This window comes from Crinia signifera, chromosome 4 (genome assembly GCF_055691185.1).
Source record: "Crinia signifera chromosome 4, ASM5569118v1, whole genome shotgun sequence".
Taxonomy (NCBI): Eukaryota; Metazoa; Chordata; class Amphibia; order Anura; family Myobatrachidae; genus Crinia; species Crinia signifera.
The window spans coordinates 96,096,406-96,112,798 of NC_139220.1; the positions used below are offsets into that span (position 1 = coordinate 96,096,406).

A 16,393-nucleotide genomic window follows, 5' to 3' on the forward strand; every position below is an offset into this window, starting at 1 on the left:
TGGGTATGAGTGTAAGGAGGAGGTATACCTCTGTGTATGCTCACCATCTCATCATGTGTGAGGGTCATCACTTCAGGTAACACTCTTCCTAGATAACAAATTCCAACGTAGTTCATGGAGAGCCATTTGTACGCCCTTCTACCACAAATATAATAAACGTCGTCAGGGAGGAAATAAGGGACAGAGTATTTCATAATTTTATCACACATTATCCATAAGAACATTCCTGTCCCCTGCTCCCTGACTTGTTCCTCACAGGTTTCCGGTTGTAGGGTCATATTACAGTAGCCGGCTGATACTCTGCCGGCCATCATTTTACTTTTCTTCACTGTGTAGACATATTTATAATGTCTCCCACTGGTGCGGATCTTTAACAGTAATTCTTTATCAATAGGCTCTCCATCTGGACGCTGGGAGTAAGTTATTGTCTGGTTGTGCCATGTCACTTCCCAAGTACCAATCGTTCTGGAACTCGAGAAGTTCATACATACCAGGGACTTATCCACTTGGTATGGGTGTAATCTAAGACTAGGGGACCTGGTATACAGGTATTTCTTATCCAGTGGCCTCCCTTTATTTAATACGCTTATCTCTGAAATATTAAGCGGGTATGGGACTAGGCCTACACTACTCCTTTTATGTAGCACTTGCGAACACACCCAGCATTCTGTTTGGTTTAAGACCTTACCCACTAGTGAGTGGTAATCACTCAAAGGATGTCGGCCTGTAGTTGCCTTACTTGTCGACTGACATCGTTGGATGCATTCTTCTTCCATTTTCGGATGACAATATCTACAGACACAGTACTCTCCAGACAATAACCCATCACATAGCCCTTGAACTACGTTTTCCTCATACCTTTTACCTTCTCCTGTTATGGGTAAAGTATCAAGCTGATTTTGGGATTCTACTCCACCCATATCTGGGTCCATTATTACACTGTCAGGACTCCGCTCCGATCACTCTAGAATGTGGCAGCCACCGAGTATCCTTGGATGAAGAAGAGGAAACAGAAAGAAAACAAAGAAATAGATGCATAACTGTGAACCTGTTGCTTGGAGTCCTTCCATCATCTCTACCCAGGGGACTTTTATTTGCTCTGCTCTTGGACCTTTGTTCGCTCAGGTTGCTCGACCTTGGCTGCCTTTCAGTCTTCCCGGAACAATGCTTCTAGCGACACTTCTTCTCTTTCTCTCTCTGCACATTGGAACTCCGGGTTACTGGCTTTCTTGCAGTGGGACGAATGTATCCAAGTCTCTCTCTCTGCGACTTTAATTGATGTAGTGCTGGTCAACAAAACTTGGTACGGTCCTTCCCAACGGTCTATCAAACAACCTGAGCGTAAAAAATTTCGGATCATAACAAAGTCTCCTGGTTTAAGATTATGACAATTCTCGGTAGGCATATCAGGTGTTAATAAATTCAGCTCCTTTTGTTGCTTCCTTAGCTGTTTGTTTAGCTTTAGGATATACTGTACAGTTAGCTCATTGTTACATTTGAGATCATCCTGTGGGTCTATCATGACGTGTGGCTGCCGACCAAACAATATCTCGAAGGGGGACAAGTTGAGCGGAGCCCTGGGAGTGGTCCTAATGCTATACAGCACAATAGGCAATGCCTCTGGCCATAACAACCCTGTTTCAGCCATAACTTTACCCAATTTGTTCTTAATAGTACCATTCATTCTCTCAACTTTGGCGCTCGCCTGGGGACGATATGGAGTATGAAGTTTACTATTAATCCCCAGGAGTTTACACATGATTTGGAAGACCTCTCCTGTGAAATGAGTGCCTCTGTCACTCTCAATGACCTTTGGGATACCATATCTACAGACAAACTCCTGACATATTTTCTTTGCTGTAAAGGTAGCAGTGTTGGAGGCGGCGGGGAAAGCCTCCACCCAGCTGGAAAACATGTCAACACAAACTAATACATATTTCAAATTTCTACAGGGTGGTAACTGTATGAAGTCGATTTGTATTACCTGGAAAGGGCCTTCTGTAGGAGGGATGTGGGATGGCTCTGTTGGGATGGCTTTTCCAATGTTCTTCCTCAAACAGGTGAGGCATGACATTGCCACTCTACCTGCTTGAGAAGCGAACCCTGGTGCACACCAGTAGGCCTTTACCAGCTTGCACATACCCTCCTTCCCAAGATGTGTCAGCCCATGGGCCGCCTCAGCTAGACTAGGAAGGTATGCTCTGGGGGCCACTGGTTTCCCGTGTCCATCTCTCCAAAGTTCGGTGGACTCTTGGCCACATCCCTTCGACTTCCATACTGCTCTTTCCTGTGGGGAACACAAATTCTGCATGTCTATCAGTTTGGATGTGGATACCATGTTCAGTGTACAAAGGTTTGTAGGATGGGTGAAAATATTTACAGGGCATGCGGCCCTTTTCGCTGCCTCATCAGCGCGGCTGTTACCCAGTGACACCGGGTCCTTCTCTGATGTATGAGCTTTGCACTTGATAACAGCCACTCTGTCTGGAAGCTGGATAGCTCCCAGAAGTCTCCTAATGTATGTCGCATGCGCCACTGGTGTGCCAGCCGCCGTCATGAAATTTCGGAGGCGCCATAGGGCTCCAAAATCATGCACTACTCCGAAAGCATATCTGGAGTCGGTATATATGTTAACTGATTTTCCTTTGGCCAGTTCACATGCTCTGGTCAGTGCCACCAGTTCCGCTACTTGTGCTGAGTGAGGTGGTCCCAAGGGTTCAGCTTCCACAATACCTTCTCCATCTACTACCGCGTAGCCTGTGCACAGCTCTCCCGTCTCCGTCTGTCTATGACAGCTACCGTCAGTGAATAAGGTTATGTCTACCTCACTTAATGGGCTGTCGCTTATGTCAGGACGTGCTGTAAAGGTCTGATTCAGGTAGGTCATGCAATCATGTTTGTCCTCACTCTCACTAAACTCTGCTTTACCATTTTCAGCAACATTCCCATCACCCTCCACCCTTTGTGCCTTGGAGGGCACATGAGGGAGGAATGTGGCTGGGTTTAGTGTGTTGCATCTTTTGATGGCAATATTTACTGGGGCCATCAGCGCCAGTTCCCACTTGGTGAACCGTGCTGAGGACACATGACGTGTTTGAGCAGAATTTAGGAGGGCAGAGACAGCATGGGGAGCATGAACAGTTAAATCGTGTCCCAACACCACGTCCTCACTCTTGCTTACTAGTTGTGCTATTGCGGCCACACTTCGTAAGCAAGTTGGGAGTGAGCGTGCTACTGTGTCCAGCTGGCCACTGTAGTACGCTACTGGTCGGTTGGCATCACCATGTTTTTGTACAAGTACTCCTGCCGCACACCCACCTGATTCAGTTCCGTACAGTTCAAAGGGTTTCCCATAATCTGGCATTCCCAGTGCTGGGGCCTTTGTTAGGCTCACCTTTAGTTCCTCGAAAGCCAGCTCAGATTCCTCAGTGTGAGAGACCCGGTCTGGCTTAGTTGAGGAAACCATCTCTTGTAGTGGTAATGCCAGAATAGAGAATCCTGGGATCCAATTGCGACAGTATCCACACATGCCTAGGAACGTACGGATCTGGTGCTGGGTTTGTGGCAGTGCCATGTTTCGAATCGCTTGGATTCGGTCGTCGGTGAGATGTCTAAGCCCTTGGGTAAGGCAGTGGCCCAGATACTTAACCCTGGTCTGGCATAATTGTAGCTTATCCTTTGATACTTTATGTCCTGTCTCTGAGAGATGCATCAGCAGCTGTCTAGTGTCATCCACTGATGACTCCAGTGACTCAGAACACAACAATAAGTCATCGACATATTGTATAAGTATCGAACCACTCATGGGTTGAAAGGATTGCAAACAATCATGCAAGGCCTGGGAAAAGATGCTGGGGCTGTCAATAAATCCCTGGGGGAGTCGTGTCCAGGTATACTGTACTCCTCTGTAGGTAAAGGCGAACAGATACTGGCTGTCAGGGTGTAAAGGGACAGAGAAGAACGCAGAACACAAATCAATGACAGTGAAATGAGTACAATGAGGTGGGATTTGCATCAGGATGACAGCTGGGTTTGGCACTACGGGGAATTGGCTCTCAACTACTTTGTTTACCCCTCTTAAATCCTGCACTAGTCTGTAGCCCCTCCCCCCGCTCTTTTTCACAGGAAAGATGGGACTATTGGCCGTGCTGGAAGTTCTAACTAGGATTTCCTGTTGGAGCAATCGCTGGATCACAGGGTATACTCCTAGCTCAACTTCAGGTTTTAAAGGGTATTGCGGTATTTTTGGGGCTATCCTGCCTTCTTTTAAACGGATCTCTACTGGGGCTACATTTGCCATCAGCCCAGCATCCTGTCCATCTTTAGTCCAAAGGGAACTCGGTATTTGTGCTGTAATTTCAGCTACCCTAGATGGATTTGACTCTATAACAGTGGAATACAACATTAGCCTCTGAGGACTGTCCAGCATATCTTGCACTTCTTGTGTAAGATTTCTAGGAGTGTCCAGGAATACCCCATCGGGGGTGCAATAGATGACACATCCCATTTTACATAGTAAATCTCTACCCAGGAGGTTAGTCGGGGCCGCTGCAGCCAACAGAAAAGAGTGTTTGGCATGCAAAGGCCCGATTGTAACCTCTGCTGGTTTCGTCAGTGGGTAATGTTGTATTTTTCCTGTTACCCCAATTGCTGCTACTGATTGGTCGGTGAAACCCAAGTGAAGAGGAGTGTTGAGAACAGATCTGGCCGCCCCTGTATCAACCAAGAAGGTTTGCCTTACTCCAGCTATATCAACCTTCACCTGAGGTTCCTCTCTAAGGTGTTGTGTTAGTCTAACTGGCTGTAGGATACAGGTATGACCTGTTTCCTATTGTCTTACCTGGGTTGCCCTTAGTACAGTGTCAGCCATCAAATGGGGAGGAGGCATGTTGCGTGACCTGTCTGTCTCCTCCCATTGTCTAGGGGCTGGGTATCTCCGTGTCTCACCTTGGTGAGATTCCCATTCTCGCCTATGGGTTTTGTAACTCCTGGGGTTTCCTGACTTACATTGTGCTGAGTAGTGTCCTTCCCTATTGCAGTTGTAGCAAATAATTTGCTTTCTACCTGTGTCCCTGGTGTTTCGTTGGTATGCAGCTTTATTTGGGGCATTTGTAAGAGCTTGGATGCTAACCATCATCAGTTTATCAGTTTGCAGTTCTCTGTGCTTCTTAATGTTACGGTCGTGGTCCACAGCAGATTCCCGTAGGGCATCCACTGTCATTCCACGCCAATTTGGGAAAGAGGTTTGGACTCTGTCTCTCAGGTTTTCTCTAAGCCCTTCCACCAGCACAGAGACAATCATCTCCCTCAGGTGGGGGTCGTCCTTAGGCTCGGAGACACCAGTGTATTTTGATACCGCCAGCAAGGCCTTAGCGAAATAATCAGCAGCAGATTCACCATCCTTTTGTTTGATGGTAAAAATCCTGCTATATTCCACTGCCGCAGGAAAATATACTCCCAATTGTAAATTGATCAGGCGTATATTTTCCTGGTTGATCTCATCATTTATCTCCTTGTCCACTTTCAGTCCACTATCCTGAATGAATTTCGGGATGTCTATGTGAGTGGGGAGACAGGCCCTCAACATGATTCTCCAATCCTTGTTGGTGGGCTCATCAGAGTTTCCCAGATCCCTTACAAATTTCCGGCACAATGCCAGATCTTTCCTAGGATCCGGGAAATCTGTAATGATGGACCGCAGCTCTAACCGTGTCCATGGGTTTAGCATGGTCATCTTCCTGGTAGGTATCACACCCTCTCTGTCTGCCTTACCATAGGGAACCTCCAGTGTGCGTACAGGGTATGTTTGTACCACATCCGCATTACTGGGACCTGCTTGGGAGTCGTCTGTGTCTGCGCTGTGTGGTGCTATCTTACCTGAGTCCATGACTATGCTGTTGGCATTAGCCGTTTCCTCTCCCTGTGCAGGGGCCCCAGCAGCAGGTTTTGCTGGTTCAGCCTTTCCTTCAATCATGTTAATTGCATGGGAGACGGCCAGTGCCAACAGCTGTTTGTTTTCCTCTCGGGTTTCCTTATAAGGGGATAAGACAGGGTACAAGTTAGCAACGGTTACATTATTACTCATGTCTCGCTTATTAGTCATTAACCCCTTCGGCACATATGGGGGTGGGGGAGCTGATTCTATTGCGGCAGCGGTTGCATTTTTATTGTGGCTGATTGTATCTGGCACTGCCAGACATCTGATTCCCCATTGTTCCTGTCCTTCCTTCTGCCAAAATTTAAGAATCTCTATGTACTTCACTCTCTTCTTACAACTGGAGAGTAGACATATTTCATCTTTTACTGCCGATAAGATTTCTGGATCAAAGCTACCAACACTGGGAAATTCTAGCTTGCTGCCTTGTGTCATCTTTTTCCATTTCTTTTGGTAAACAACTGCTCGTTCACCGTGCTTACAGCACATAATGAAAGCCGCCGATCCTTTGGGTCGACTCGCTTCCTCCCTAACTGACACGTTATCACTGTGTGACCCGTTATTACCCATAATTACAGGAATAGACGTTCACAGCTAGTAGATACCGGTGGGTTCGTTTAAGTTGAGAGCTCCCCAAAACACTCACTTCTCAGCGTCCTAGAACAGTCCCACAATCAAGTAGGTGCGAAGGCTACGAGGTATGATACTCAATCACCAAGTCTTTCAACTAGCAGCGAACTTCTAATCAACTTGCAAGGTGCGACCTAATTTTTCCAGGGTACAACAAACTTGTTTTCCTGTACCCCCAAAAACTGGTTTTTCTAAATCAGCTAATCGGATCACTGGGTTCCGATTTAGCTTCTTGTACCCTCCTAGTGGATCAAAATAGGTAGTTCCACGGGAGGGGCAGTTCCTATGGGCACGTCGTCACGTACACCTTGTCCTACCTGGACTGTCCTACACTGGACTACACTGCGCTTGAGTCGTGCCGTCACACACCCGTTCGCCTCAGTTATGTTTCAACACTGGGCGCTAGTTACACCTTGGTCTTATGCTTATATTTAAAATATTTCTGTACAGAAAATCTTCCCAGGCTGGTAGCTTTTCACTAGATACTTATGCAGGTATAAATCCCTTATAAAAGGCTATAGGAATCTATTAAAATAATGCTTGAGCTGCTTGTTCTTGGAAAATGAACAAAAAGAAAAAAACTTATTTTCTTTTATTAATCACCGCCCTATCCACAGTATATTACTATACTGTTTTAAATAAAGCTAGTGATTCAATACTGTTCACCTTTGCGTTCCTATGTGTGCTGCATGTGCAATGCCAGTGAACAGCCACGTGTGTACGTGTGTTTTGTTAAACCTGTTCACAGGCCGCCGATGAGACGGCCACCCACGTGTTCTATAGTGTATTTGCAAGGTTGCTCTCGAGTTTCGCTATACGCAGTAATTGCGCCTAAATGTGGAATAAATCCCTTAACTTTGTCCGAAAGTTACGTATCAAGATGCGAAATAAATCCCGCACTTAATCCGTAAATCACGTACAAAGATGCGAAAATTTCCCGATATGGGCACGTGCGCGCGCACCTTGCGTAATACACAATAGACGCTTTACGTTACTGCAAAGGCACCAGAACTTATCGCCACGTGGCGGAGTCTCTGGTCTTGCAGTAACTAACAATAAAAGTTATAGTTTTGCACAGAAGGGATCCTCTATGTACTATAATAAAACACAGGCCTTTGTCTCCACGTGTGCGAACTTTATCGCACGTGGCACATATACTGTAATAAACAAGCAACTCAAGACACTATACCCTGTTAAACTACTTGTGGCAGGCAGAAGTACAGTTTACTAAACACTTAGATATGCTTTAAAACACGTGGCCTAATGTTTCACTTATTGTACTTCGGGTTCAACGCTAGCACTTCTCGAACCCCGCACCGCCGCGGACCTGGCCTATCCAGCAATGGATAATAAATACTTCCACCCTTTTGCTGGTATAGGTCAAGCCGCGCGCCTGGTACTGAGCTCCAGAATGTGAAACGGACGGACGAGCCCTCAATTGTCAATGGCGATTAAATATGACCAAAGAAACAATAAGTGAAAAGCGCAGGTTACGTATTATGTCCGTAACCAGCGTACCCTTTATACCTAGCTACGTGCGAACAAAGCGTTAGCGCAGCGTAGCGTACCTTTTATTGTGTATTGTACACCAAAGAACCAGTACTATATTAAAAGATCCTTTCGCAGTACTCAGACTCTAATCTGCGGATATACCTTTAAGGACAGAGTCCGTAATATACCTTATCGCTATGCGAATAAACAGACACAACCACGGTATAGAAGTAAGTCTAACAATGGGTATAATAAACAGGCTCTACTAGGGGAAGAAAATACAGATACAGGATACAATCAGCCAACAATACAATAAGAATAAATACCGTGAATGCAACCGTTTACCGTCTCCTCATCAAATATGCGCAGCGCAGTCCGGTCAGAGCTCGCTATCGTTCAGGGTTGAACTATAGCCCGGTCGTAGGTCAGGGAAAGGAAGATGTGCCGAAGTGACCAAGGCCGCCCTGGGTCACCTATCTTATAGGGTCAGAAGGGGGAGGTCAAAGGCCATTCCTATTGGTCGGGGGTCGTATGTCAGGTTCTCTGTGATTGGGGGGTAACATGATGCACCTGGTTTGAATGGGTGCAGGGGAGTGAACTTTTGGAGTTCTTTGTTTGTTGGTTTCGTCGTCAGGGGTTGTAAAAGCAGTAGAAACCAGTTACATCTGGATTCCTTTGTTATACCTTTTTCAACAGAAACTGTCCTGGGAATATGGAATATGTCCATAACTATCGGGCCGTGTATATTGCGAAATATTCGCAATGACCGGAATACTGCGCATAAGATACGGAACGGAACGGTACTAAACACTATACAGACAGATGTATGCAATGCTAACTAAGCTATGTGTGGCGTTCTAAACCTTTAACTATATTTTATTTAGTGTCAGTATGTTCTTATGAATTTATGTGTAATAGTATGGCTACGCTTCTGGTCCACTTTGTCACACAGACTCGGGTATAGAAACTTTATTAGCGCAACTCTGCGAACCAAAATGGCGGCCATACTATCCTAAAATGGCGTGTATGCAACTCGACTTTCACAGGTGATACACATTGTAGATTACCAATGTAAAGCCACAGCATAAGGTCAAACAGATAGAAAGGCCAAGTCTAGTAGTCCCATCTTCTGTAGCTGGCAGAAAGTGAGTCCTGTCAGATTACTTCTGTGGCTGCACAACACCTACAGCCAGAAGAATACTCACAGCTAAGCCATGATTCTCCCTAATGACATTGACATGAAGAAGGTGAGTGAGAAAAGCACATTCGACCCCCAGGGGACATTGCTGTGACAATCACATGTTCTGATGACATCCACTGGAGGAAATATAATCAATGATCTTGTATTTTAGTCTAGAAAAAAGATGTTTGACGGTGATAATATCCTTTCTGTTGTGGTCTTTTCGCAGCTGACAAATGCACATGTTGCTGCTATACATGCAGCATAATATAGCCCCAAAGTAGGCACTTCCTGAATAAAAGGTGTGCCAGAAATGATGGACATTGTCTACCTACTATACTTCTTCACGGTAAAAATGTTAAAGCAAAATACTTAATAAATGCATGGCGCCCCCCCCCTCCCCCAATTTATAAAGATAGCATACTGTCAGGTCACTCACAGGTGAACCTTGAATTGCACTGTATTATCATCAGCCCCAGTCACTTCCTTAAGATAAAGTTACTTCCCACACTTTTCTTTTCTTTAACATTTAAAAAACATTTTGTACTGCACTGAATCATTCCTCACAGTAGGTATCCTGAATCCTGATTATAAGTTTCACAATTTTGCTCTGATTTAAGGGTAACCAGCTCTGGGCTGAAGGCATGAGTACTGGTTATAATTTAGGGGGGAACCCCATGCATTTATTAAGTGTTGCACCCATCTGCGACTGCATGTATAGCAACAACATGTATTTGTCAGCTGCGCAAAAAGACCGCAACAAAAAGGATCTCCTCACCTTCAAACATCCTTTTCCAAGACTTAACTATAAGATCATTGATTATATTTTCTCCAGTGGATGTCATCAGAACAGATGATTGTCACAGCAATGCCCCCGGGGGGCTGAATGAGCTTTTGTCACTCACCTGCTTCCTGTGAACATTATTAGGGAGAACCAAGGTTTAGTTTCTGCTACATTGTTGGGTAAGAATATTTATTGCGTGGCCTGTATTGTGTTAATATTATACTGAGCTGTGGCCTGTGTTGTTACTTAGTTACTATTTACTCTACCCTTCCATTGTTGATCTATGCTAGTATTCTATTTATTTATGGTTTTACATAGTGTTTGCATAATTGGTAAACGTCCTGGGAAGGCTGAACTTGTTTTCCTTAAGGTGCCCATACACTGTACTTTTTGTATTAGATTGCATTGTATCTAGCATTGTATCTAGTACAAAGAGCACAATGTGCTACAGCAGCGTGCTATGTGTACTAGATACAATGTGCTACAGCAGCGTGCTATGTGTACTAGATACAATGTGCTACAGCAGCGTGCTATGTGTACTAGATACAATGTGCTACAGCAGCGTGCTATGTGTACTAGATACAATGTGCTACAGCAGCGTGCTATGTGTACTAGATACAATGTGCTACAGCAGTGTGCTATGTGTACTAGATACAATGTGGTACAGCAGCGTGCTATGTGTATTAGAATGTGCTACAGCAGCGTGCTATGTGTCCTAGATACAATTTGCTACAGCAGCGTGCTATGTGTACTAGATACGATGCAATCTAGAACAAATATTATGGGCTGCACAGACTTTCTGTGCTGTGCGATGTGATGTGCGCGGGAGCTAAGGTCCACAGGGTTGAAAGGTCGACATTCAAAAGGTCAACATGAATGTTTGAGCTGACATGTGCCGACAGGTGGTATTTCATACTCTTCGGCATAGCTTGGGGGGAAAATAGTGTGCCGAGTGCACCAAGGCACCATGCCCAAAGCAAGTGAACCATGCCAAGGGACGATGTGTACTTAGACGGTGTTCATTTCAACATTCGGGACAAAAAAAATGGACTCATGTTGACCTTTTGACTGTTGACCTTCCCATTGCCGACCTAATGCGTCTGTCAACATACCAATTACAGTATGTCGACCTATTGCAGGTGTCAACATATGCCCTGTCAACCTTACTTAAGTCGACCCTATAATTATACCCAAGGGCAGTTAGTCAGCTTAACCTAGTGCTATGTGAAACTAGTAACGTTGTCCCATAACATTACACCCATGTAGATGCTGGTGGTGCGTCTGGCCATGGCGAACAGAATGTTGGGAATGCGCAACGTTTCATGGGTGCTAATGAGTCCATGACGGACATGTAGGGGCGGGCAGCTGACATCGCCGGATGTCAGCTGCCTGCCCACTTTCCCCCCGAGCATACACGCATATGTAAGGTTGTTTAGAGCACACTCATATGCGTGCACCATCCACATCTTTCGATGGTCGGCAACCATTGAAAGATGTCAGAGGTTCCCACTTACATGCAAATGGATGTTTATGTAAAACATCCATTCGCCACAGCCAGTGCGAAGGAATGCGCCTTGCAAATGGTGGGCTGGTGTACCACCATTCGAAAGGCGGGATCTGGTTCACTCGCAAGCATGTGCATTTGCATCCGAGCGAATGAACCAGAATAACCCCCACTATATGTGCATACGAACATCCTGTCCTTACTGTATCTTTATCAAGAGTTCAGTAGTCCAGCCAATAAAGTAACTACACCCCCAGGCATGAAGTGTTTGTGTGTGTGTGTGTGTTTAATCTGTTGTGATAATAGGAGTGCCGTAAGAGTCAGGCAAGGCTTGAATGTTTGATCCCAAAGGTCAATCATTAATAAATGGAGCATTTAGGAGAGAATTTAAATGTTCCCCCAGCCAAATCTGTGTGGCATCCTCCACCCTTTATGGCAGCGGGATCATGTTCAAAAGCATTTGCAACCCCATAGGTTAGCGAGCACTTTTAAGAAATTCTAGGTGCGAGAAGGACTGTCGTTGCTGGCGTATAAAGGCCGCGGCAATTCACACCATTTGCAGGAAAGTTAATTCTCCCTTATGGCAGAGCTTCACTGCATCCAACAAGAGCAGGGTCATATAATTGATATCTGAAGGTATTCTTCTATTCTAAGGATACTTCAACACTTACGAGAGCACCAATATTAAACATGGCCAAGCATGCAAAATTTTATGAAAATGTTTATATTGCTGTTTTGTTTTTAACTTTACTGTTTTGTCATCCCTGTACAAAGCAGTGCATCATCCACGCATCCGGATATATCCTTCTACCTTGTAATGCCAGTGCAGCGTATCACCAAGTACCCTTTGTTACTTCAGCAAATCCAACACACCGCCCACCAGGACAAAGGCTCCCAGAGTGCACTGCAACAAGCCCATGACATTATGAAGGAGGTAAACGCCAACATCAATGAAAACAAGAGACGCAAAGATGTTGGTGAGATGTAAACGAAACCTGATACACATTTCCATGTGTGCTAGTTTATGAAGGACAGGTGTTTCCAGTGTTTGTAATGGAGGGGGCCCTGTGTGTAATGAGACCCGCAGCAAGTCCTGTTACTGTATTATGGGGACTCCCTACTCTCACAGAACCAGACTCCCTATGTAAGGGGGTGAAACAAGTAGCAGATTGGGCCTCCACCGGCACCCTTTATGAAGCCCATGTAATTAGTACACGTTCCACACCCCCCCCCTCCCCCCCTCCACCTCTCTGCAACCACACCATGTGCTTGGAGTTATTAGTGCCTGCACTCAATTGCAGTGCACCCATGTTTCTAGGGCTCTGAAGTAGTGAATGAGAAGTCCAACCTCACTGAGGTATTCTGATTATAGCTAACAATTGTCGTACAATTGTTTATTTGCATGTAAACATAAAACAAGCTCTTGGATTTAAATTGTCCTGAGGTTATTACCGATGCCTATGGAAATTTCTCAAACTGTTCACTATTCTTTTTCAGCCACCAAGTACCTGCAATCAGACCAGAGGACCTTAATGCAAAAGGTGTCCTTTCTGAATACTCATACGATCTCTAAGAAGTCTCAGCGTCTAAGCCAGTATTTAAGGCAGCAAGCAGGAGTGGCTCCCAAGGTATGAGTGTGCATCCCTCCCTGTGCATCATACATTCTAATCAATGAATTCAGGAGATGTAACAAAGGTGACGGCTAGCTTCTTAACGCTCTTAACTTTACATTGGCCTAATGCTACTGCCTTTATTTAAGAAAGCTTGACGGCTAAAGGGGCGGGGGTGTTCAATTGGCGCAGATATTTTGCCTAGGCACCCTTTTTCTAGGGCAGATTTCGATATGCCCTATTCAATTAAAATACCATTTTTTCACCTACACAAATCCACATGTTTTAAATCATTTTCTGGCAAAAGTTTCTCAATTTCTTTAGTAATTTTTCACCCATGCCGTTATAATATTAAAAATATCAATTATAATTATAATGAAGTAGTAATCCAAGTTATTAGTTTGCAATCTACATGCAGCTTCATTAATTTTCAGCTTGTTTCAGAGAGCACTTTCCTATTAGTGTTAGATAGTGTAAACATCAGCCTAATGGTACTCGGTCCCTGCAATGTCTTATGTGTTTAATCTAAGTGCACCTGAAATCTTAAGGTGCATACACACTGGGTGATTATGCCCAACATGTATGGACAACGATAGCTGTTGTGCCCGGCGCTGTCAGTAATACCAGCAGATGAGCGGCTTTCACGGCGATGATGCGGGAGCGTGCATCACCACTCACTGCTCATTAACAGGCCATACACACTGGGCGGCTTACACACTAATGCTGCTTTCAGACCGCAAAACCTGCTTTAGACCAGGTATTTAAAACTTTTTTTTAAACGGGTCAGAGGAAGTTTACCCCCTTTCACACAGCATCTAAATAACTGGTCTAAAGCAGGTTTGTGGTGTGAAAGCGATAGTGAAAACGGCTCACATTCAGGGGGAGAGAGGCTGCCCGCAGGTCCTCCCGCACAGCTGATTAATTAATTAGGGGGAGGCTGGGCAGCCCCTCCCCCCCAATAAATTAATCAGTTTTGCGGGACGTGGGTAGGGCAGCAGCGTCTTGTTAACACAACTGGGTGCGTGTCAACCTGCCAGGAAGACTCACCCTCATTAGCCCGAAGGAACATATCCGGGTGTCCCACATGCAGCAGCAGCACTGTGCGGAGGGGCTGAGCACACCTGTGCATGACCGCGGCTCGGATGTCCTTGCAGATAGCACCGGCAGCTGCTGCGTACTCCCCTGTTCACAGCTGCTGAATGTCCCTGACAGGGATCCGGTGTGTCCTCACCTCATCCAAGGATGATCAGTAAGGTGAGAGTGGCAGTGTCCGGGCTGGTGGGGTCTCTGTCCAGCAAGCACAGCGCCCTGCCCGTCCCCGCAGCCCCCACTGAGAAGGAGCCCCCCAGCGCACCCATCGCCAAGCCGCAGCCCCCCTGTAGACCCGGCTTCCTACAGCTGTCACCGGGGTGAGGGGGGAGAGAGGCTGCCCGGGGGTCCTCCAGCCCCACAGCATGGATCCTACCTGGGCAGCGCAGCGCAGGGGGTCCCTACAGTGTATGTTATATCAGTGGCGGGGTCCCTGCAGTGAATGGGAACTAGTAGCTGCAGGGACCCTGCCACTGATATAACATACACTGTAGGGACCCCCTGCCCCCAGCGCGATTATTCCCTGCGCTGCCCAGGGGGGAGGGGGTAGGAATCCCGTTTCAGATCCGTTTTGACACCAAAAAAAAAGGGTCTGAAGGGTCTGCTTTTTTACCATTTCCAAAAACCGTTTTTTTTGGAAACGGTAAAATCACTTTGCACCTTTCAGACCGCACAGATTACCGTTGCAAAACAGTTAAAAATCGGCAAAATACCGTTTTTTTAGTGCGGTCTGAAAGGGGCATAAGTTTGAGCGGCTTTCAGCTCAAATTCACCCAGTGTGTATGTGCCTTGACAAACAACACATTCTAGATTCCAATGACAAATAATACAGGATGTCCTGGGTAAAAAAACATCCCTGTGGAGGCTTATCTAGGTATATACAGAACTCCGATATATGGTAATTGTTATTACTAATGTAATTAACCCTCTGAGTGCCAACATCTCTGTGGGAGATGTGCCAAATACCTGTTAAAAGTGCCAGCGTTGCTCACATTTGTTATATAAATTAAAATAATAAATGTTGTTTTAAAAAAAGATTATATTTCCTGTATAAGGTAAACATTACAAGTCATCATGATGAATAAAAATGTTTGCTTGCCAATTTTCACAGGTATTTTCACACATTCACTCAGCACTCAAAGGGTTAATTGATGTCTTTCATGCCAAAGGTCGCCTATCACTGTTTGAATGTTCTGAGTTGCCTTGATAGTAATGAGCTGTCTTCCTTGGCAGAAAGAAGACAAGGAGTTTGATAGCCTGGCTGAGAGGTTTCAGAGACTGGCAGCAGCTGTTAACCAGGTGGAAGAAAATGTTGTATCTTATGTGAAGAATGTACAGGTAAGCCTTGTTGGCGTATTGAAATAATACAGTCCAAATTTCACTGCGTAAAGCTGGGTCCACACTTGGCGATAAATGGATGATATCTATATTGTTGACGAGGTACTTATGTAGTATCTGGGCTGCCGATTTTTTGATTGTATGCCTTAAGTTAAGGCATACAATCAGATGCGTGGCGAGCGAAGCGAGCCCCGCGAGGGGACGGTATTCTGTGTCCCCTCGCGGGGCTCGCTACGCTCGCCACGCTTCGGGCTCGGTGGCTCGCTACGCTCGCCACAGGTTTATATCCAGCTCCATGCCCACTTGGATAGTAGGGGTATGAAAAGGACCCATTTTTCCCATTGAATTCCATGTTAAAATGGACTCAGTCCATTTTAACATTGATTCCTATGGAAAAATCGGGTCATCGCATCGCATCGCATCCGATGGTCGCATGCGATGCGATGCGATGTACCCGATTTAGAAATCGGCAGCCCAGATACTACATAAGTACCGTTGACGATGCATAGTGCAAATTGTCCAGTCTGTACGCACAATGTTGTTAACGTTGTGCACTCCCGTGCTTTAATGCCCCCCCCCCTCATCTGTACATGCAGCTCAATCTGGACTATCTAGTCAATGACTGTATGTATGGAGCGGGGGCGGGTGATGTTGGTCAGTGTGTATGCACTGTATCATGACTCCCTAGAGCAATAGAGGGGTTATCTATATAATGATTTGAAGAGTGTGTGTGCGTGTCTGTCGTATTGTGGAGACACTGTGACACTCAGAGCTGCCAAATTTGGCAACAAGGTACCTCTGGACCTGGTGGTGTGCATCTCAAAGCTGTTTT

The 16,393-nt window shown here is 45.6% G+C and overlaps 1 protein-coding gene across 5 annotated transcripts in view; it reads left to right on the plus strand.

Annotated features, from left to right (window-relative positions):
• Positions 1 to 16,393, plus strand: part of ARHGEF37 (Rho guanine nucleotide exchange factor 37) — a 70,102-nt gene that overhangs the window by 20,992 nt on the left and 32,717 nt on the right. For 4 of the 5 annotated variants that reach the window (XM_083182019.1, XM_083182021.1, XM_083182017.1 and 1 more), the window contains 3 exons: positions 12,299 to 12,501; positions 13,022 to 13,152; positions 15,457 to 15,561. In XM_083182019.1, the coding sequence (XP_083038145.1) occupies positions 12,299 to 12,501; positions 13,022 to 13,152; positions 15,457 to 15,561 (439 nt within the window). The remainder of the gene's footprint in view (positions 1 to 12,298; positions 12,502 to 13,021; positions 13,153 to 15,456; positions 15,562 to 16,393) is intronic. The other variant, XM_083182018.1, reaches the window with a different exon arrangement.